Below are 22,540 nucleotides of genomic sequence, written 5' to 3'. Positions count from 1 at the left end.
CTTGCTTTGCAGTACAGGTTAATGTTGGGTCTGATACAACAGTCGACTTGTCACCTGAGAAGCTTCCCACCAGCAACCCCCGCCCCCGTTATAGACTGCAAACACAAAATATACTTGAATCCCCCTTGATTTAAGGGCTGAGATGCCACCTACTTTGCCCAAATATATCATTTTCTTTTCTTTTTTAAATTAATTAATTTATTTATTTTTGGCTGCGTTGGATCTTTCTTGCTGCGCGTGGGCTTCTCTTGTTGCGGAGCACGGGCTCTAGGCACACAGGCTTCAGTAGTTGTGTCACGTGGGCTCAGTAGTTGTGGCTCACAGGCTCAAGAGTGCAGGCTCAGGAGTTGTGGCTCGCGGGCTTAGTTGCTCCACGGCATGTGGGATCTTCCCAGACCAGGGCTCGAACCTGTGTCCCCTGCATGGGCAGGCAGATTTTTAACCACTGCGCCACCAGGGAAGTCCTAGATCATTTTCTTAATCTCTAAAACTCATGGTAGAAATAAGAGATTTTCTTATAAGTCTAGGCTCTACAGAATTAAGATAGGGTACTATCAAAAACCTATTTATATTTTGACCATCCAATGTATCCTATAAAGCTAAAGATAGAGCACAAGTTCTGCCTACTCTTCTCAAGGTGAGGAAAGTGTGAAAAAAAGGGAAAAGTACAAACACAAAATATATTTATACATGTATAATATAAAAAGGAGAGCTGCATTGTTCTCACAGATAACTAAGATTGTCACTGAAATTTTTCTGTGTCTTTTTGTAGATAATCATTATGTTCCTAAAAAGTTACGTATAAATAAAATCATTATAAATGGAATCATATTCAAAGAGTATCAGGGAATTCTTTTTCAATGGGATTCAATCATGAATCCTCTGGCAAAACAGAATTATCTTTTAAAGTAAATCAGCACTTCTGACTTTTGTCTATACCAAGATTTCCATAGAAGTTCCATTGAAGACCAACTTAATGCTGGTAAGTACTTTGGATATAACTCAGTCCAACACCTTTACTTTATGGATCAGTAAACTTAGGCTCAGAAAGGCGAAATGATTTATCTCAAGTCACACAGCAAGTTTGGGGCAGAGCCAGAAATATAATCCACCCTCAACCTCTGTTAGCCTTTACTTAGAAGACCCTAAGTATGGATGACAGCAATCAAATATGTACGATCTTTAATTGGAGGCAGAAATCAATCAAGCGTATTTTGGGGAAACCAGACGGAGACATCACAGAAAAACAAAACTAGAGACAAATACCTCTTATGAATATAGACACAGAAATCCTCTACAAAACACTAGCAAACTGAATCCAGCATGGTGTATAAAAAGAATTATACACATTACCAAGAGGGATTTATCCCAGGAATACAAGTTTGGCTTAACACTCCAAAATTAATTAATGTAATACACCTCATCAATAAAAACAAACAAAAAAACCACGTGATCATCTCCCTAAATGCAAATAAAAATCCGATGCCTTTTCATGATTAAAAACACCCAAACAAATTAGGAAGAGAATTTCCTCAATCTAATAAAGGGTATCTACGAAAAACCCACAGCTAACTTCATACTTAATGGTGAAAGACTAAAGCTTTCCCCCGCTAAGATCAGGAATAAGACAAGGATGTGTGCTTTCACCAATTCTATTGAATACTGTGCTGAAGGTTCTAGCCAAGACAATTAAGCAAGAAAACTAAATAAAAGGCATACACATTGGAAAGAAGTAAAACTATCTCTATTTGCAGATGACGTGATCTTGTAAGACATCCAATAAGAAAACATTAGAACTAATATACTAGTTAGGCAAGGTTGCAGGATACAAGATTAATATACAAAAATAAGTTATATCTCTATATACTTTTAGTGAATGATCCAAAAATTAAACTAAGAAAATAATTATTTTACAATAGCAGCAAAAAGAATAAAATATTTAGGAATAAATTTAACAAAAGAAGTATAAACATATAGTCTGAAAACTACAAAATGTTGAAAGAAATGAAAGAAGATCTAAATTAATGGAAAAATATTCCATGTTCATAAATCACAAGATTTAATATGTTAAGATGGCAACACTCCCAAAACTGATCTACAGATTTAATGTAATCCCTACCAGAATCATAGTTGGCTTCTTTGCAGAAATGTTGACAAGCTAATTCTAAAATTCATGTGGAAATTCAAGGGATCCAAAATAGCCAAAACAATTTTGAAAAAGAAGAACAAGGCTGGAAGACTCACAATTCCCAATATCAAAACTTACTAAAAAGTTACAGTAGTCAAAACAGTGTGGTGATGGCATAAGGACAGACACAAAAATCAGTGGAATTGAATTGAGAGTCCAAAACTAAATCCATACATCTATAGTCAATTGATTTTTGACAAGAGTGCTGAGAAAACAAAATGGAAAAAGAATAGCCTTTCAACAAATGAAGCAAAAACCTAAATGTAACAGCTAAAATCATACAACCCTTAGAAGGAAACAGATATAAAATCTTTGTGACCTTGAATTAGTCAATGATTTCTTAGATACAATACCAAAAGTAAGAGAAAGAAAAGAAAAAAATTGGACTTCATCAAAATTAAAGACTATAGTGCTTCTAAGGTTATCACTGAGGAAAAAATAAAAGATAATCCACTTTATGGGAGAAAATATTTGTAAACCATGTATCTAAATACAGATCTAAGGGATCTGTATTTACAATACATAACTCATATCTCAATAATAAAAAAGACAAATTAACCAATTAAAAAGTGGGCAAAGGATCTGTATAGACATTTCTCCAAACATATACAAATGGCCCATGAGTACATGAAAAGATGCCCAACATCATTAGTCATTAGGAAACACAAATCAAAACTACAGTGAGATACCACTTCATACTCACTAGGAATGGCTATAAGCAAAAAGACCTAAAATAACAAGTGATGGCGAGGATATGGAGGAACTGGAGCCCTTGCTACTAGAACTGTAAAGCAGTGAAGTCACTTTGGAAAACTTAAGTTAAACATAGACTTACCACGTGATCCAATAATTTTACTCTTAATATGTACCCAAGACAAATGAAAACATAGGTCCATGCAGAAACTTGTACACAAATGTACATAGCAGCATTATTCACAACAACCAAAAGGTTGAAACAACCCAAATGTCAATCAAATGATGAATGGATAAAATACAGTACAACCACACAATGAAATATTACCTGTCAATTTAAAAAATGAAGTGCTTACACACATTACAAATGGATGAATCTTGAAAATACTATGTTTAGTAAAAGAAGCCAGTGATAAAAGAGCACATATTATAAAGTTCCATAATAAGAAATGTCCCTAGGCAAATACACAGAAAGTAGAATTAGCAGTTGCCTAGGGTTGGGGATGGGTTGTGGGAATGTGGAGTGACCGATATAAATGGGTAAGACGTTTCTTTTTAGGGTGATGGAAAGTTCTAAAATTAGATTGTGGTGATGGTTGTGTAACTATAAAATTTATTGAATTGTACACTTAAAACAAGTGGATTTTATGGTATGTAAATTATATCTCAAAAAAGCTGTTTAACAAAAAAAGACATTGCAGCTTCCCCATCCAATCACTTGTTCTGGGGGAGCCAGCTGTCATGTCATGAGGACATTCAAGCAGCCCTATGGAGAGGTCCACATAGCAAGGAACTGAAGCATCCTGCCAACAACATGTGAGTGAGCTGTCTTGGAAGGGAACCTCCTGCCCCAGACAAGTCTTCAGGTGAATGCAGTCGTGGCCAACATCGTGACTAAAACCTCATGAGAGACCCTGAGTTAGAACCATCAGGCTAAGCAACTCCTGAATTCCTGACCCACAGAAATCATGTTGCTTTAGGCCACTAAGTTTTGGCATAATTTGTTGCACAGCAATAGGTAACTAATACCCCTTCCTTGACCCTCTCCTCAGTGTTAGGCTCTCTCTCCTAATGACAGATATCTAAGGAAATGTCTTCCCAGCAACCCTTCCTCTTCTAAGAGTTTAGTTTCCCCCCCCCCATCCATATGTTCACCATAGTAGCTGTCATGTTAGTAGAACATGATCCTATTCCCTGGCCTTAGTTGAACAATCCAAAAGTAGGCACCTTACCAAAGCCAGGCTAATAAAGTCCTTCGCTAATATTTTTGTACCTGAAGCTGATAAAAAGGCAGTGTCTCTCTGGTACCGAGAGCTGTAAGATATAAAACTTGGGGTCTGTCAATAGCCATGTTCCTTCCCACGTGGAAAAAGGTGAACAGCAGTGGAGAGGAATGAAGCCATCACATAGAGACAAGCAAAGAAGCAAAGATTCAAGATGGAGAGAGTACAGACAGCATCAGTCTCTGGTTCCAGGGATTCCTGATGCAACTCAGTCCTTTCAGTGGGAAGACCACACGTGTCTTGTAACCCCAGCATATAAAACAGAACTCAGTACATAAGAGGTAATGAAATACTTATTGAATAAATGAATAAGATAACCCTTCCAATAGTACCCCCTCTTTTTTGTTGCTGTGGTTCAACAGAGTTAGATTTGAAACCTAGAAGTCCTAAACCTCTTCTTTGCTAACTTTATACTCTGTATATCCTTCTATTATTACATTATGACAATATATCCTAATTACTGGTTTACATGGCCTCCTCCCCTACCATCAGAGGGCAAGAAATTTTCTCATTTTTTTGTATCATCAGTACCATTTAGCCTAGAAAACAGAAAGTGTCAAGAAATGTTTAACTGATCTAATCAATCCCTTACTCTTGTGATCTTCAGATTTGCATGCAACCAACATCTCCTGAGCGCCTAATCTGTGCCAACCAAACCAACAGTCTCATTCAATTTTCACACTCGGTAGATGAGAGAAGTGAGTGTGAAAGAGTTGAATTGACTTGCCCAAGTCTACATAGCTAGTAACTGGCAGAGCTGGGATTTGGAACCAGGTCTTCCAATTTCATGTCCAGGGATGCCATGCTACTTGGTCTACACTATTGGAACACTTTCCATGTTCTTATATGTAACTTGTTGCCTCTTCACTCATCCTACAGCAGACAATACAATGTTGAGCACAAACGGGCAATCGCCAGCTGCTGACTTGATATGACTATATGCTTGTCCACATTTTGAGAAGCAAGGGACCACATCAGATCAAATTACTTTGGTGCCTATTATAGCATCATGTGCTGACAGGGGCCCAGTTGGCTGAAGATGAGAGAATCTTTCAAGCTATATTTTAACAGTGTTTTTGACCACTATATCCGGTCAGTTGTTCCAGCGTTCAGCAATAAATCAAAGTGACTGTTCATTTCCTTTGACAGTTAACAGTACTAATGAATTCAGTATAATCTCACCATCCATCAGAAAAATTTCTAAAATGCAAGCTTGAAGCTGATGATTCACAGAGTAGAGAAGGGGAAATAAAGCAGTTCTCATTGTTTTCTACAAAACTAGCATTGTAAAAAAATTTTGAAAAACTAGTATTGTTTGCAAAATCCAGAAACTGAGCAGTTGGTTGACTACTAATAAAGTAGGTTGCTCCTTGGTCATTTAGCAAAAATCTGCTTGCTGCACCACTGTCAACTGCTGACGAGCATATGATTTCAAGTAGCTTTTGCTGTACAGAACGAGTCTACATACATAAATCAGTGAATCATTATGTAAGAAAAGAAAAAGAAATTCAAAATTTCCACACCAGAAAACACCTGACACTGAGCCTGGCAAAAATCAGATATTAATACTGAATAAATGTTTACTGAATAAATCATTGAATAACCCTTTGAAAACATCAGTTGTCTATTAAATTGAGAGAGAAAAATCAAACCAGCCAAACATACACAGGTTACATTAGGAACTCCAAAAAATTATGGAGTAACTGGCTCAAGATATATAACAAATTCACAATGACCAAAAAAAAAGATTTTAAGCCAATGTTTAAAAATGTTGAAATAAGTAAGCATGCATTTGACATCCCTCTTAAATTAAGTCACCACACTGGCACTCAGTGTAACGCTAACCAGCAATAACAAAAAAATAAAAGAACAGGTGACAGATCTAACTTTGCAATCTGTTCCAAACAGTTAACAAGGTGGTTGTTTCAAGGCACGCACTTGAAACCTGCTATTTAAGCTCTGTGTCTCCACAATAAAAGAATATCCCAATATGCCAAAGAAGCTGAATCAAAAGCCTTAATAAACACAAGAACATTTAATAGTAATAATGAACAATTCATTAAAATGTATTATCTGTTCAGAAGTGCAAAAGGATCTCTAATAGGAGACTGGGCTCCACATATATAAACCCAACCTATACTGATTAGTCCGAATAAGCATTTTCCAAAATGAACAACCCATAACGAATAACGTAACAAGTATAAAGCCTGGGACGACTCTAGTGATCGCAAACATCAGAACGTGAGCGCTTAAGCTGTATAGTTAGCCGCTTTTACCTACAGCTTCAAATTTACTGAGCCTTCTTCTCAAGAGACCTTTGAAAGAAATTTAAGGCCAAGTATAGTATTTCATGATGATTGCAAATAAAGGCACTCAGTCCCTGAGCCCGCGATCCCTCTTTATATCACTAGAGACTGGACTGCTGAAAAGGCCGGGGGAAAGCCACCCTTTCATCTTGCACAGGACCGCAGCACCTTAGGGACCCCTCTACGGAAGCAGAGCAGCGGAGAAGTGAGTCATGCTCCAAAACTAAGCGTCGTTCACCCTACACTGAGGAAGGCGCACCTTTCACCCTAGACAGGATGCAGTGACAGATGTGGCACCTGTGCGGGAAGGGGGCGCGAAGACATCCTCAGAGTCAGTGCCAACAGACAGCTGTGGGCTGCTCCGCGGGCCCTAACGCCCCGCGCCCGCCGCTCATTCCCGGGCTGGGGAAAACTTTCCGCCAGCTCCCCTCGGGCGCGCCCCCACCTCCCGGGACCCCCGGGCTCCCGCCCCGTCCGGGAGGCCCCGCCCAGGGCCCGCCCCCCGCGCCCTCGGCACGGCCCCGTGACCCCAGCCCGAGCAGACCCCTGCGTGCCCTCAGGGCGCGCCCCCACGCCCAGTCCGGCCGGCAGAGGGCGGGGTCGCTCACCCGTCCGCAGCTCGTGCTTGACAGTGAGGAGCTGCTCTCCCCCGGCGCCGCCGTCCCTGCTGGTGTCTGTGGCGCCGCCACCGCCGCTGCCGCCCTCCTCCTCCATCTTCTCCCTTTCCCGATCCCGCGGGGTCCTCCGAGGGGACCCGGGAGACAGCGGACGCCCGGGCCCTCACAGCTCCCGCTGCAGCCCCAGGAGCCGAGGTGCGGCGGCTCCAGAACTCGGACGCCGAGACGAGTAGCTTTCCCGCTCTGGCCGCACGGCTAGCTCCTCCGCCTCCTCCCCCTTCGGCGGGCACCGCTAGTACCGCGCAACCAAACCGCCCTCTGCTTCACCGCCTCCTCCGTCAAGCTGCTCCGCCCACAGCCAGCAAGGTAGCCACAGCCATTCGAGCTGCCATCGCTTATTGGGCAGAGGGCGCGCGCATCTGTCAGCGCCGGCTCCCATTGGACAGTCGTCTCTGACGCGTCACGAACCGCCCCGCCCCTCTCCTCGAATTGTTGTTGCTTGGCGGAGTGGCAGGAGAGGGAGGAGCGCGACCGCTCCGATTGGTGAGACAGGAGTTCTGCCCCGCCCGTCTCCGCTGGTGCGCACGCGCAGTCAGAACGTTCCCGTCCCAGACATTCCCAGAACGGTCACACCCCTCATTCCCCAGCTTCGATCTGTTAGTAAACAGTGTCTAGTAGTCAGGAGGCGCTCGGGATCTGTGATTGGCTATTGCCGAAAGAGGCGGTGAGAGCTGATTGGAACGTTTGGTCCGCCAGTCACCGTGGACAGAGGAGGAGCTTAGAAGAAAGCACTTCTCACGCACGTGTTTGCAGACGTACCTGATGGTCCCTGGCAGCGATCCACAGGTGTGTGACCAGCTGGACGGCAGCGTGTCTTAAAAAGGTGTTACTCGCCCTAGTGAGTCCTAAACAAAGTTAAGTGGAGTTCGTGCTTAAGTACGGGTAGTTCTTAGACGTTTCAAAAATTCCGGCTCACCATGAGGACTTTTGCAAAGGATAAACATTTCCATTTTGGACAAGACGCATCCTAGGCACCAAAAGGCTACAGTGATTAATAAAATAGAATACAATCCCTGCCCCTAAGCAACTTTCAATAGAACACGAGAAACAGACGATCTGTGAAATACATAGGAAACTGTAAAGCAGAATTCGAAATAATACAGTCGTACAAACTGTTAAGAGAACTGTACAGATGGCAATAATTATTCTCGGTAGAGGAGCTGGGGAAGGCTTTTAGGGCAAGGAGGCATTTGAGATAACCAGCTTAAAAGGATGGGTGAGATAGAAATACCAGCAGCAGATACAGAGATAGTAACTGAGCTAGGCCTGGAAGTGGAGAAGGCAAGGGTAGGTTAAGTGATTGATAAGGCTGGATGGAAGTATGACATAAGAGACACAGCTAAAAAGGTAAGATTCCATAAGATAATGAAGAACCTGACCACAATGCTAAGCAGTGCAGATTTTATTTAGTACAGGATGGGGAGCCTCAAAGAATAGCTACGATATCAAAGCTGTTCTCTTGGAAGTTAGCTTCGGTTATAGTGAGAAGATGGACTGAAGGGAAGAGGGGAAAGATGGCACAGCAAGAATACTTTTGCAAGGATAGAACTTATGGGAGCTTCCCATGAGAATGGGAAAAGGAGGGGATTAAAGATGGACACTTGGATATAATTCACATAGAAGTGAACTTTTAAACCAAGCAGGGATTAGATCAGGAGGTCAGCAAACTGTTTTTCAAAGAGCCAAATAGTAAATAGTTATTTTAGGCTTTGCAGGCCATGTGGTCTCTTTCACAGCTATTCACCTCTGCTATTGTAGTGTGAAAGTAGCCCTAAACAATAAGTAAACTAACCGATACGGCTGTGTTCCAATAAAACTTTATTTATGGACATTGTAATTAAATTTAACACAGGTTTCGCGTGATGATACATTCTTTTAATTCTTTTCAAACATTTAAAAGTATAAAAATGATTCTTAGCTCTTGGGCCATTAAAAAAACAGGCAGGAAAACAGATTTGGCCTGCAGGCCATAGTTTGCAGACTCCTGGGTTAGACTGCCATGGAAAAGAAAGCAGAGAAGCCTCAGCAGCTGCTTCAGGCTGCTTCAGCTCCCTGGGCTTACCTGCCTGGAATATTCATCCCACTAAACCATGACTGCCTACTTGTCTTTCTCCTCCACAAGTAGTGTGCTGTTTGGAGCCAGGAAATGACTGTGTGCAATGTTCATTTGTTCACTCAACAACTTTTATGCCAGTTATGAACCAAGTACTATGATGGATACTAGGACGCAGGGGAGCAAAACAGATGCAATCCTTGCTCTTGTAGAGCATACAGTCTTGAAATGGAAATCAGTATTAAATAATCACATAAAAGAATGTAAACTTTCCATTGTGATCATGTTGTAAAGGAAAATTATAGGGTGCTGCAATAGAATATATCAGGGGGGCCTAATTTAGGTTAGAGGAGCTTGAGGGCCTTTATAAGGAAGTCTTATTTAAGGTAATTCTTTAAACATGAGTAGATTTTAACCAGGATGTGGCAGAGATTGGCCTGACGCTCACCAATCTCATTTCCTCTTCCTGGACACACAGGAAAAGTACATTATTTTTTCCTTTGCAGTTAGGCCAGGGTCATGTGACTGTGATCTGGCCAACGGGGTGTGGGCACATGCAATGTGTGCCATTTCCAGGCCTGGCCGCACGCATATCACTCACGCTCTCTTCTCTTTCCACAGCACCTACAAAGGCCACATGTTGAATGTGGGCATGCCACAATTTTAGATGCACCCTGAAACCCTGCATCTCCACTTGAAGAAGAGCCACCCTGACCTCCTTCAGACTGAGATGTGAGCAATAAATAAATCTTTATAGGCATAAGCTACAAACATGTTGGGGTTGTTTGCTACCAAAGCAGAATCCAGTCTCCCCTGACAATTTCACAAGTGAATTGCTGGGGCGAGAAAATTCTAGGAAGATGCAGATGCAAAGTCCTGAGACAGGCAAACAGCCTATTGTATGTTAGGGACTGAGAGAGAAAGCAAATGGGGCCATAACACAGTAAGCAAGAGATGAGGTGAGGGAGGCAGACAGAGACCCAATCGTGCAGTTTGTGATAAGCCTGTTAGTAACTAGGGAGTTTTTCCTGTGTGAAGTCAGAAGCAATGGAAGGAATTGAGATGGGAGAATGATAGAATTGGGGTACTATTTTCAAAAGGTACTGTACTTAGTGTTTGGAGACTGGGCTGGAGGGAGCAAGAAAGGATACAGGGAGACCAGTTAGGAGGTTATCACAGCAGTTTGGGCAAAAGATGATAGCAGGCATTGTAGATATGGAAAAGAAAAGGATGGTGTCTAGATATATATTTTGGACTTCATGAAGGATTGATGTCATGGGCGAGGATAAAAGGGGTGTCTGGAACAACACCAAAGTTTCTAGCAGGTACAACTGTGTGGAGGAAAGAGGAAGGTGGTACTGTGTAATGAGGGGCTGAATTAAAGGAAGAGCACATAGAGAGAATATCAAGAGTTTAATTTTGAGACATTCAATGCCAATATTAAGTAGCTATGTGGTTATATGAGTCTGGAACTCTGCAGGGAGGTCTAGGGTAGAGATATAAATTTAGGAACCACCGGCACATACAGTATTTGAGGCCGGAGTTATGAATAAGATTACCAGGGGAGAGAATGTGCAGAAGGAAGAGAAGAGGAGCCCAGGACTGCACTCTAGGAATTTCAACATTGAGATGCTGGAATGAGAAGGGGGAGCTGGAAGCGCAGGAGGAAAACCCAGAGAGTTTTGTATCTTGGAAGCCAAAGTGTTTCAAGAAGGAGGGAGTGGTCAGCTGGGTTACATGCCCTGAGAGGTCACATGAGATGAAATCTGGGAAAGTTCCCATACATTTGCCAACTTGAGTGCCACTGGTGACGATTTCCTAGGCAATTTTGGTAGAGCAAATGAGAGGTGAAGGAGTAGAAACAGTGAACATGAACATGTTTTTCAAGGAGTTAGCCTCTGAATGAAAATAAAGAAATGCCTTAGCTGAAGGGATCCAGGGAGGTGTTGGTTTTTTTTTTCTACTTTTTACTTTCAGATAATTTTTAAATTGCAGATAAGTTGCAAAAACAGTATAGAGTTTCCACACACCCTCCACCCAGCTTTTCCTGAGGTTAATGTGTTACATACCAAGTTCAATCATCAAAACTGAGAAATTAGCATCAGTACAATATTCTTAAATAAACGACAGACTACAGATTTCGCCACTTGTTTCATAAAAATGGTCTCTGTATTTTTAAATGGTTGAAAAAGAATGAAAAGAAGAGTATACCGTGACCCATGAAGGTTATGTGAGATTCCAATTTCTATGTGCCAGAATCCAGTCCATTTTCCTGCATTACATTTAGTGGCCGTGGCTCTTCAGTCTTCTCCAATTTGTAGCAGTTCCTTAGTCTTTCCTTGCTTTTCATGACCTTAACTCTTTTGAAAAGTACTGGTCAAGTATTTTTGTAGAATACCCATTGCTTTGGGTTCGTCTGATGTTTTGTTTATGATTAAATTGAGGTTACACATTTTGGGGCAAGAGTACCATAGAGGTAACATGCTCTGTCAATTCATCGTATCGGGTACAAGAAGTTTATATGCTTATTACTTGGGATGTCAACCTTGAACACTTGGTTAAGGCGGTGTTTGCCAGGTTTCTCTAAAATTATTTTCCCACTGTAATTAATAAATATTGGGAGGGTGTGTGAGATACTTTTAGACTCTGCAAATATTCAGTTTCTCTTTAAACTTCCGCCCACTGGTTTTAGCATCATTTGGTGGGTCTTGCCTACAATAGTTATGACTGTGGTATTCTAATGGTAATTTTCTATTCAGTTGTTTTTTAAGATGAGGAGTACTGGAACTTGTTTGGATGGTGATGGGATGGTGATGGGGGAGAGGTTGGAGAACCAATGAAGACAGTCTCTGAAAAAGTGGGCAGGGCTGGGAGCCTGAGCTCTCTGTGAGGTTTGCCTTTGATGGGAAGAGGCCCCAAGTCCTTCACTGTGGCAGGAGAGTGGGAAGAGGGGCTGGTGGCAGGCATGGACCAGCTTATAGACTTGAGGGTATGTTGGTTATCTCATCTCAGTATCCCTGGCATCTAGCATTGGCTCTAGCCCAGAATGGGCTTTCAGTAAATGTTTGTTGAATGAATGAAAAGTGAATGAGAGAAAGTAGGAAACCTACACTTAAAGAGTAGGTATAAAAAGACTAGCTAATTGTGGGTATATCTCAGTAAAGCAGGAATAGGCCCTATGAGCTGATACCACTTGTAGATAGTTAAAAACCACACAGTTGTGCACACATGTGGCAAAGAGCTTACTTCAGAGATTCAAGCTCTGTGCTGAGGGACAAAGGAGCTGGGATGAGGTGGATTTGGGGTCTGAGGATAGTGGAAACAGTTTGGAACAGTCACTGTGGAAAATAAATATTGTGTATTGTGAGCCAGCTTAGATGATTGCTGACTAGCACTGGGGGCGCAGGTAGTGTCTGAAAGCCTGAATCAGGAGAGTTAAATGTCTTTTCTCTAACAATTTACACTCCCCCTCAGGTTTGGAGGTTGGCAGTTGGGCAACAACCTGGTTGAAATCAGTGACCCTGGGGCCCAAGCAGGGTGAGAGGGCAGTGAAGCCAGCAATAAACTGCTAGCCTGGGGGAACAGGGTGGAGTCCAGAAGCTGGAGCTCACATAGATGAGTAGAAACCACTTCTCAACCTTGGCTGCACATTAGAATCACCTGGGATACGTAAAAAATAAATATTTCCATCTCTGAAAAGTATGAATTAATTGGTCTGAGGCAGGGCCTCGACTTCAGGTTGTTTTTTTTTTTTGGTAACTCCCCAGGTGATTATAATGTAGAACCACTTTTGCAGTGTGCATCTAATGTACAAGCATTAAAGTAGAGGATGGTAAGTAAGAGCAAGTTGGAGTTTTGAAACAACGGCAACTTTTCAAAAGTAGTGATGATGCTGGATAAGGTAGGAAGGTAGGAAGGAAAATTATAAATCAGCTGAAAGTGCCAAATCAAATGGGTGGGCGGGGCTTAACTGATTCGGCAGCGACACTAGAGGATGGCTTGGAGTCAAAGGAGGCACCTGCTGAAGAGGAGTGAGATAGTGGACAGGGCTCTGTAGGTAGCTGCTGGAATCGAGGGAAACATCCCTGCTCCCTCCTGCCCTGAGAGATGTACAAGTAGGGAGGGTGGGCCTGTCCATGACAGGGCTGGGAAGGGGAAGGTATCCAGGAGAAAGCCAGGTTTCTGCTAAGGCTGGGAAGAGTAATAGAGGAAAAAGCTTGAAAATAGGTTTGTTCCCCTTAGGAACGGCCTTTCACCAGGCTTGCTTGTACCTGGTGCTAGAATGGGGGTCCCTGCTCACCCCATTATCTTGTGGGCCTGTGTCCATGGCATGGCACCTTGCTACGTGGTCTTATCCTTAGCGTGGGGGTCTGGAGCAAAGTGGCAGGCGGAGGGCCTTGCTCGGTGTTAGCCCTCAGGACTTAATGACCCCGTTATCCGTGCACCGTGAGCTGGGATCTCCTCACCTTTGGATTTGTGAGAATTGGGAAACTCCAGAGGCTCACCACCTCACACTCCCTTTTAATGGGCTCTATCAAAACACTCAGATGTATACTCAGAGAAGAAAGAACTTCTTTCAAAAAATCCAAAATGACATTACCAACATCTTGATTCTGTTTTTGACCCTGTCAGAACCTTCATGTGTGGTATAGATCCAGGAACTTTAAGGGACTCTCTGTAGCTGCAGAGACCAACAGAGTCACAGAGTGTGAAGTTCATACTCTCAGAAGGCAGCCATCCATGGCTGAAGTGGATGTGTTGCCACTGTTCTCAAGAAGGATGTTGGGAAGGCACACACACACACACCTTGAGTTCACAACTGGGAAGGAAATTCTGTGAGGGGGAGCAGCATGTAGACAGTTTTCTCACTCTACTTTCTGGTATCCCATATTGAACCTACAAAGCTTAGAAACCCTCCAGATGTGGCAGATATGAAGCACCTGACTGGACCTGAGGATCCGGTCTGAGATCTGGCTATGTGGACCTGTGCCGACCAGTGCACAGCGGGGGGAGACTGTAGAGGCATGCACATCGCAAATATATCCAGGTAAAGATAGCAAAGGCATTTTTACTCCCTTCCTTCTCACTCATACCGCCCCCTCCAAATCTTCCGGAAGCTACAAAAAGCAAAACAAAGCAAAAACACAGAAAAAGCCCCATTTTTAATGAAACAAGGAAACTCTCAAAACCTCAAACCACAAACCGTGAAGTATGCCTGCCAAATACTGTAAAAATATGCGCTGAAATTGGTGAAATGCTGAGAGCCAACATACACTGCCTCCAGGCTTGAGCCGGAAACATGCTTTCTTAGATGTTGGTATCATACTCCCAAGGGACCGAATCATTGATCCTGGGATTGGAGTGGGGTTTCCCAAAGGCAAGGGGGATCTTATATTACTGGGGGAACAGGAGATAAATTTAGGTGGTACATGGAGAGTCATTTAATTATATCAACTAGCATAATGAAAAAGTGATTCATTTAGAGCTTGCTTTCATTTGTGATTACATCAAGAAAAAGTCTTGGTTTGGTACCAATGGCCTTTAACTTATTTCTAATTTGTACTAAACTCTCTTTCTAACCAGAAAAATATAGACCTCAGACAACTGCATCTAGCTAGAACTTACTATCTTTGTTGTGTTTTCATTGTATTTATTTTAATAGTTACTTCCTATTTATGGCAAGTGATACTGGCTTTTCATTTATAATAGTGATATGCCTCCATTTTAAATAAGTAAAAATTGGGAATTGATTCAAAGAAGAATGTTGGTTATACCAGAGAGGATATGCAGATGAGGCAAAAGTTGAGAAGTGGTACCCAAATGACTGAAATTTAGATTTGAATAATAAGATCCAAGGACCCCAGAGGAGAAACAGGTAGTGTTCTTACAACAAAAAACAAACAGGATGATAGCAGGAAGGTCAACATTAAGGAGAAAGCAGGCTGATGTTTATTTATTTCTATTGTATGTGACCTGGCCTCCAAACCAAAGAAGTCTCCTGGAGAAGAGAGGGTGAGGGGGATGGAGAGAAAATGGCTAGATTATTGCCCAGAGAGCCTAGACTGAGAGGGCCCTGCTGAGGCCCTCAGGAAGCTCTTCAGCACCCAAACCTGAGTATCTAAGAGATATTCTTTATGGAGAGGAAATTAACAGATTTGGAATCACACTAAAGTAAAGCTACCAAGTGCCTCTGTGCCCTTCTTCCACCCCTTCCCATGCTATTCTTTAGCAAGTAATTCTCCATCTCATTGGAGAAATTATAAAAGTTTTTTTAGAAATCTCAAAGAGGAGGTTCAGGGGTACAAATAAGGAATTACATAGCAACAAAAGAGGATAAAACTGAGCGGCAGAACTCAAGAAGGGAAAGAGTGGAAAGCCATTTTAGAATCAACCAAAAATAAAACGAACACAAGTAAAAACACAATGGAACAATACAAAAAAGGACAAAGAAACGTTTTAAATTATTTAAAAATTTTATAGTTACAGAAAATAAACAATGGAGATCCAATATATGAATAATTGGCATTCCTGAAGAAGTGCCCAGGATAAATGGAGCAATAGAAGAAACTTAACTGAAAAGAAGACTTGAGTCAGCAGGTAGAAAGCACACACTGTGTCAAGGGAAAATCAGTACCAAGTGATCAGTGATAAAACATAACAGATAGAAAAGATGCTCAACATCACTAATCATTAGGGAAATGCAAATCAAAACCACAATGAGGTATAACCTCACACCGTTCAGAATGGCCATCATCAAAAAATCTAGAAACGATAAATGCTGGAGAGGATGTGGAGAAGAGGGAACCCTCTTGCACTGTTGGTGGAAATATAAATTGATACAGCCACTGTGGAGAACAATATGGAGGTTCCTTAAAAAACTAAAAATAGAACTACCATATGACCCAGCAATCCCACTACAGGGCATATACCCTGAGAAAACCGTAATTCAAAAAGAGTCATGTACCACAATGTTCATTGCAGCACTATTTACAATAGCCAAGACATGGAAGCAACCTAAATGTCCATCGACAGATGAATGGATAAAGAAGATGTGGCACATATATACAATGGAATATTACTCAGCCATAAAAAGGAACGAAATTGAGTTATCTGTAGTGAGGTGGATGGACCTAGAGTCTTTCATACAGAGTGAAGTAAGTCAGAAAGAGAAAAACAAATACCGTATGCGAATGCATATATATGGAATCTAAAAAACGGTACTGATGAATCTAGTGGCAGGGCAGGAATAAAAACAGACGTAGAGAACAGACTTGAGGACACGGGGTGCAGGGGGGAAGGGGAAGCTGGAATGAAGTGAGAGAATAGCACTGACATATATACACTACCAAATGTAACATGGATGGCTAGTGGGAAGCTGCTGCCTGGCACAGGGAGATCAACTCAGTGCTTTGTGACCACCTAGAGGGGTGGGATAGGGAGGGTGGGAGGGAGGCTCTAGAGGGAGGGGATATGGGGATATAGGTATACATATAGCTGATTCACTTTGTTGTACAGCAGAAACTAACACAACATTGTAAAGCAATTATACTCGAATAAAGATGTGAGAAAAAAAAAACATACCAGGTAAAAAATCAAAAGCAACACCTAATATTAAATGACAATGAAGCAAGTCTACAGAAGTCAAGAGCATAAAATTACGACTCATGAATTTTATTTTCTGCCAAGTTGTCCTTTAAGTATAAAGGCTATTGGCAGTCATTCTTGAGCATAATAAAACTAAGGGTTTGCATATTCTTGAGAAAAGTTCTTTATACTTAAATTCAGTCAACCAAAAAATGAATCAAAACAAATCAAGAGAACACTTGAGTATTGAGAAAAACTGCTGAAGATGAGTTTTGCAAGGTTTTAAATGCAGAGTTAAGAGTAAACAGCTGTGGGATTGACAGTTAAAGAGCAAAATGTAAACATTGCAAACTCTTACGCTGTAAAAATAATTATATACCTAAGAAAAATTGGGATGGGGAAAAGGCAGTGGGAGAACTTGTAAGCATGTAAATTTACTCATCTGTAATGACACAGAAATAATCACTCTGAAAAATGGAATGCATGAACTACAGCTGTTTAAGCAAGCATGATTCCAACTTCTTGATGATTTCTATATTCGTTTTTCTTAACGGATACTTCAAGAATGTTTGTGGTACAGAAACATTTAGCTGAAGTTCAGCAATTCCTTCAATTTCATTTCAGCTTCTTTTTCTATAAAATTGATCTTTCTTTCGGCTCTGTTTCTGAGCACAAGGACCCATTGAGATAATATATTCCAAATGTCGATGGCTGTTTCTAGGAAGTGAGATTTGGGGCATGTTTTTTAAAAACTTCCTCTTTGTACTTTTGTGTTATTTTTATCATAAAAATACCATGTATAAAAATAATAGTCACTTTCTGAGTAGTGTGGTAGAACAGTAAAATGGCCCCCATGACCTTTGTCCTCAGGTGTGACTCCTATGATTATGGTATGTTACATAGCAAAAAAGGATTTCACAGATGCAGTTAAGGTTACTAATTAGTTGACTTTAACATTGGGAGATGATCAGGGGGGGCCTAACCTAATCACACGAGCACTTGATTTTATTTATTTATTTTGTGTGGCACGCAGGCCTCTCACTGTTGTGGCCTCTCCCATTGTGGAGCACAGGCTCCGGACGCACAGGCTCAGCGGCCATGGCTCACGGACCCAGCTGCTCCGCGGCATGTGGGATCCTCCCGGACCGGGCCACGAACCCGCGTCCCCTGCATCGGCAGGCGGACTCTCAACCACTGCACCACAAGGGAAGCCCCCACATGAGCACTTTAAATGCTGAGAGTATTCTCTAGCTAGTAGCAGAAATCACAAGATTCAAAGCATGACAAGGCTTCAATGCAAATAGGTATACTGATGCTGGCTTATGAGATGGAGGGGGGCCACGGGAAGAGGCCCTGAGTGCAGCCTCTAGGAGCTGATAGCAACCCCTTGACAACAACCAACAAGAAAACCAGGCCCTCAGCCCTAGAACTGCAAGGACCCGAATTCTGCCAATGGCCTGAATGAACTAGGAAGTAGATTCTTTGCCAGAGCCCCCAGATAGAAGCCCAGCCTGGCTTGCACCTTGATTTCGGCCTTGTGAGACCCTAAGCAGGGAACCCATTTGATCTGGCAAGTTCTGACCTACAGAACCGGGGGATCATAACTGCTGCTGAAGTTTGTGGTCATTTGTTACACAGTAATAAAAAACCAGTACAAGTAGTCAACATTTTTCTCCTTGCCAAACATACAGAATCAGAGTCCTCATCATAAACGTCAGCATCCCCACGCCCTCCTCACCCTTTTGCATTTGCAGAGCTCAGCGTATCTCCAGAAGCCCCAAATGATCTGTGAGAAAACGGACCACTTTGTATGATGACTGGAAGACTCCAGTTTGGGATTAGATGTTTGTGGAGGTGTTGAATCAGATTATGCCTTTTGCACCAGTTGACTTTTTAAACAACAATCAAAACATTGGTTTTAAAGGGATAAATAGACAAGTTGGGGACAAGAAGCTGGAGGTGAAGAGGAGGAGGTTAGGAATGGGCAGGGTAGGAAGGCAGCCTGGTGGGAGGCCCAGTAGACAGGAGCAGTGAAAATACCTCTGTCGCACCTCATCTTTTTCTCCCAGTTCCGTTCCTCAGAAACAATAATTTTAGCTTTTTAGATATTTCTTCTGGGGTTATCTATCTGTAAATAATATGCTTCTATCACTATTGATTGATTCGTTTTATACATTATTTTTTCCTTACATGATAAATAAGGATTTAGGTCATTTCACCAGTACCCCGACCCCTTCTCTTTATATAATTACAAAACTTCTTTGTTTTTCTATAGGTTACCTGTGTTGCACTGATACACCTTTATTTCTTGTTCCATCAGCTAAGGGTAGTATCTCTCTTTTTCTTTTTAATTTTTATTGGAATATAGTTGATTTACAATGTCGTGTTAGGTTCAGGTGTACAGCAAAGTGAATCAGTTATACATATATCCACTCTTTTTTAGATTCTTTTCCCATATAGGCCATTACAGAGTATTGAGTAGAGTTCCCCGTGCTACACAGTAGGTCCTTATTAGTTATCTATTTTATACATAGTAGTGTGTATATGTCATAAGGGCAGTATCTGTTGACTGTTCACTTTCTAAGATGAAGGTAGCAGCAGCCCTACACTTCTCTTCCATATCTACCTCCCAACTTCTGACATTTACAATTTTAAGAATAAGAACATTTACAATCTACTCTTAATCATAATTAACTCTCCCACAGACTGATCCTAAAAACTGAAACTCACTTAAATAGCATTTACATTGTTGTGACTCAGTAAATATTGTTCTCTGAAGAAGCAAAATGTTTATGAAGATTGCTCTTCCTTTTATGGTACAATTTTTTCCCTTGGATTTTCTATTTGCCTCTCTTTTATCTTGTTACATTTTTCTTTATCATGGCTCATTTCCCCCCAGCTTCTTCATCCAATCAGGGATTCTGTTGAGTTTTTAAGCCCTCCCCTCTGAGGCCCAACATCCTCCTGCGGCATAGCAGATGTGATGGGATTTTCCTTCATGGGTTTCCTGGGTCAATTCCAGGCTTTCCAAGATCCGCATCTCCCCACTTCTTAGATGATACCTTTCTTTTCCTGCAGTGCATTTTCGTGTACCTTCCTAAGAAATGGTGTGTGAGAGGTCATTTTCTGGGCCCTGTTTGTCCCAAAAGATATTCTACACGCACACTTGGATGATAGTTTGGCTGAGGACAACACTATAGGTTGAAAATCATTTTCTTACAGATTCCTGAAGGCATCACACTATTGCCTTCTTTTTTTTTTTTTTTCCTCACCACATGGCTTGCAGGATCTTAGTTCCCCGACTAGGGATCGAATTGGGGCCCTTAGCAGTGAAAGCTCGGAGTCCTAACAACTGGATCGCCAGGGAATTCCCCACACTGTTGCCTTCTAGCATTCAGTGCTGCCGACAAGAAGTCTGTTTTATTTTCGTTATTATTTTCATTCCTTTATAGATGACTTTCTTTTTAATTGCAAGTTTTAAAAATTGTTCTCTTTATCTTTGGTATTTAAAATCAGATTATGTGACTAGGTGGGTCTTTTTTCCAAACTCTGTATTTACCCCTCAGTGGACTCTTACTGTCTAGAGCTGTGTGACCTTCAGTGCTAGAAAACTGTTGTGGTATTTCTTTTATTTATTTATTTGGCTGTGCCGGGTCTTAGTTGCGACACGTGGGACCTTTAGTTGCGGCATGTGGGATCTTTTTAGTTGGCGGCATGCGAACCCTTAGTTGTGGCATGTGGGATCTAGTTCCCTGGCCAGGGATCAAACCCGGGCCCCCTGCATTGAGAGCGCAGAAACCCAGCCACTGGACCATGGGGGAAGTCCCTCATGGCATTTCTTTGATACTGTCCTCTCCCTTGATCTTCTTTGCTCTCTCTCCATATAGCTACTATTAATTGGATGTTAGAACTTCTCTTCATTTCCTACATCTTATTTCTTACCTTTCTAAAAAGGGTCTAGTTTCAGAGAGAGTACTGTAATTTTACCTGCCAAACTTTCCATTGATTCTTTTATGACTTTAACTGGCATATTTTTAATTTAGGAGAGCTCATCTTGTGTGTCCTTTGTCAGAGCATCCTGTTCTTCTTTTACAGATGAAATCGCTTCATGAGTCCTTCTGAGTATATTAGAGCTTTTTCATTTAGTTTGCTTTTGCTTTGGGTTCTCTTCCTCAAAATAACTATTTCCTCCAGGGTGGGTTTTTTTTCCCCTATTTATTTTAGTCTCTCTTGAAGTGCCCAGAGACTCCTCATCATCCACCTTTAATTAAAATGAAGCCCAAGAAGCTAATGAGGAGTTCTGTGTGCTTGGGCTTATCGACTGGTAGGAAGGCTTCAAGTGCCTGGGAGTCCTGAATAGTAGCTTGTGCTGATTTCCCCACTCTGTAGATATTCCTTTTTTTTTTTTTTAAAGAGTGCAGTCTGGGAGTTCCCTGGCAGTCCAGTGGTTAGGACTCTGCACTTTCACTGCCGAGGGCCTGGGTTCAACACGCAAGCCGCATGTCGTGGACAAATAAAAAGATCAATAAAGAGTGGAGTCTGACAGTACCTTTCCTGGGTGATAGAGGCCTCGCTTTAGAGATAGGGGTGAGATGGGAAGGACTAAGTGTTTCCATATGCAGACTTTCAATTAATCCGCCTGGTTTCAGCCCTGTGTGTCACATCCTCTGCCACGTGTGGTGGTGTCCCATCCTGAGCTTCTCTGGGATTCAGCTGGAAAGATCAGCCTCCTCCCACCTACAAACCTCTGTGTGCACTCCAGAGAGTGGGGCCCCAAACCTCCTGCTGTTCTATGGTTTGTTGCACCCCACTGGGGAAACCACCCATCTAGACCATGACTTTTTCTTCCCTGATGTCACAGAGCCAATGAATGCCAGAGCCTGAACTCAAACCCACTCTCGAATTCCAAAGCCAAGGTCCCTGCGCTCACCACAGCATCCTAGCAACTGCATGGTTAAGGTCTGATCGAAAAGGATGAGGAACTTGGGCCTGTATTTCAACAGACATGATAGATTTGTCCGCTTTTAAGTGCTTATAGTGCCTTAGGATCGTATTCTTTCCTTCAAAAGTTTCCCACTCAAATAGTTAATGTAGGCTAGAGCGATAAAGTGAAGCAGCCAGGGGGAGACCGGATCGGGGATCACACACCTCCTTTAAAGTGGCAGTTACTCCTCAGCTGTGGCCAGTTGCTGCCACACAGGAATGCTGGCCAACCCTAGCCTCATCTGATTTTTCAAGAAACATCAAAATTCAGATTATTAAGTAATAGGTATCATTGGGTAATGATGCAAAATGTCGGCAAATAATTCAAGTTCAACTGTGGCTGTAGACGAGCTGTGGTGACTAGTTTGCTGCCTCTAGACATTGCACTTGGGAGAGAAAACCTGAAACGAGATTGTGGGGGGAACAGAAAGTGAAAGCCGTGGCAGGACCCCTGGCCAATCACAGAAGTCCGGTTAAGACAAACCCAGGCAGTGCCTTCTCTGAGCCCCAGACGCTCTGGGAGATGGGTCTGGTGATCATTTCATACTCCTCTTAACATTCACAACCCCACTGCCTGTCTTAGATCCTAAGCCAGCTAGTCTCTCCCCTTTTCTTCTCTCAAGTCATTTGCTCAAAGAAATCTTCCTCCTTTTGGATGACAGAACCCATAGCACAGCAGAAGAATTCATGAATACTAAATACAGGTGTTGACGAGGGTGAGGAGGGAGGCGGAGATCAGAAACCCTGAGGACTGGTGACAAGGGGCAGTTTTT

General features: G+C 42.1%; 1 protein-coding gene across 2 annotated transcripts in view; it reads right to left on the bottom strand.

The window, feature by feature from the left end:
- RPS6KA5 (ribosomal protein S6 kinase A5) overlaps nt 1-7,459 on the bottom strand; it is a 182,015-nt gene extending 174,556 nt beyond the window's left edge. For both annotated transcript variants that reach the window (XM_079915030.1, XM_079915031.1), the window contains exon 1: nt 7,079-7,459. In XM_079915030.1, coding sequence (XP_079771156.1) covers nt 7,079-7,184 — 106 coding nt within the window. In that variant the 5' untranslated portion in view covers nt 7,185-7,459. The remainder of the gene's footprint in view (nt 1-7,078) is intronic.
- Nucleotides 7,460-22,540: the final 15,081 nt, after the last annotated feature.

Source organism: Stenella coeruleoalba (genome assembly GCF_951394435.1).
Source record: "Stenella coeruleoalba genome assembly, chromosome: 2".
NCBI classification, from domain to species: Eukaryota; Metazoa; Chordata; class Mammalia; order Artiodactyla; family Delphinidae; genus Stenella; species Stenella coeruleoalba.
Note: the sequence above shows the minus strand (reverse complement) of the source record. Positions and strands in the feature narration are given on the sequence as shown.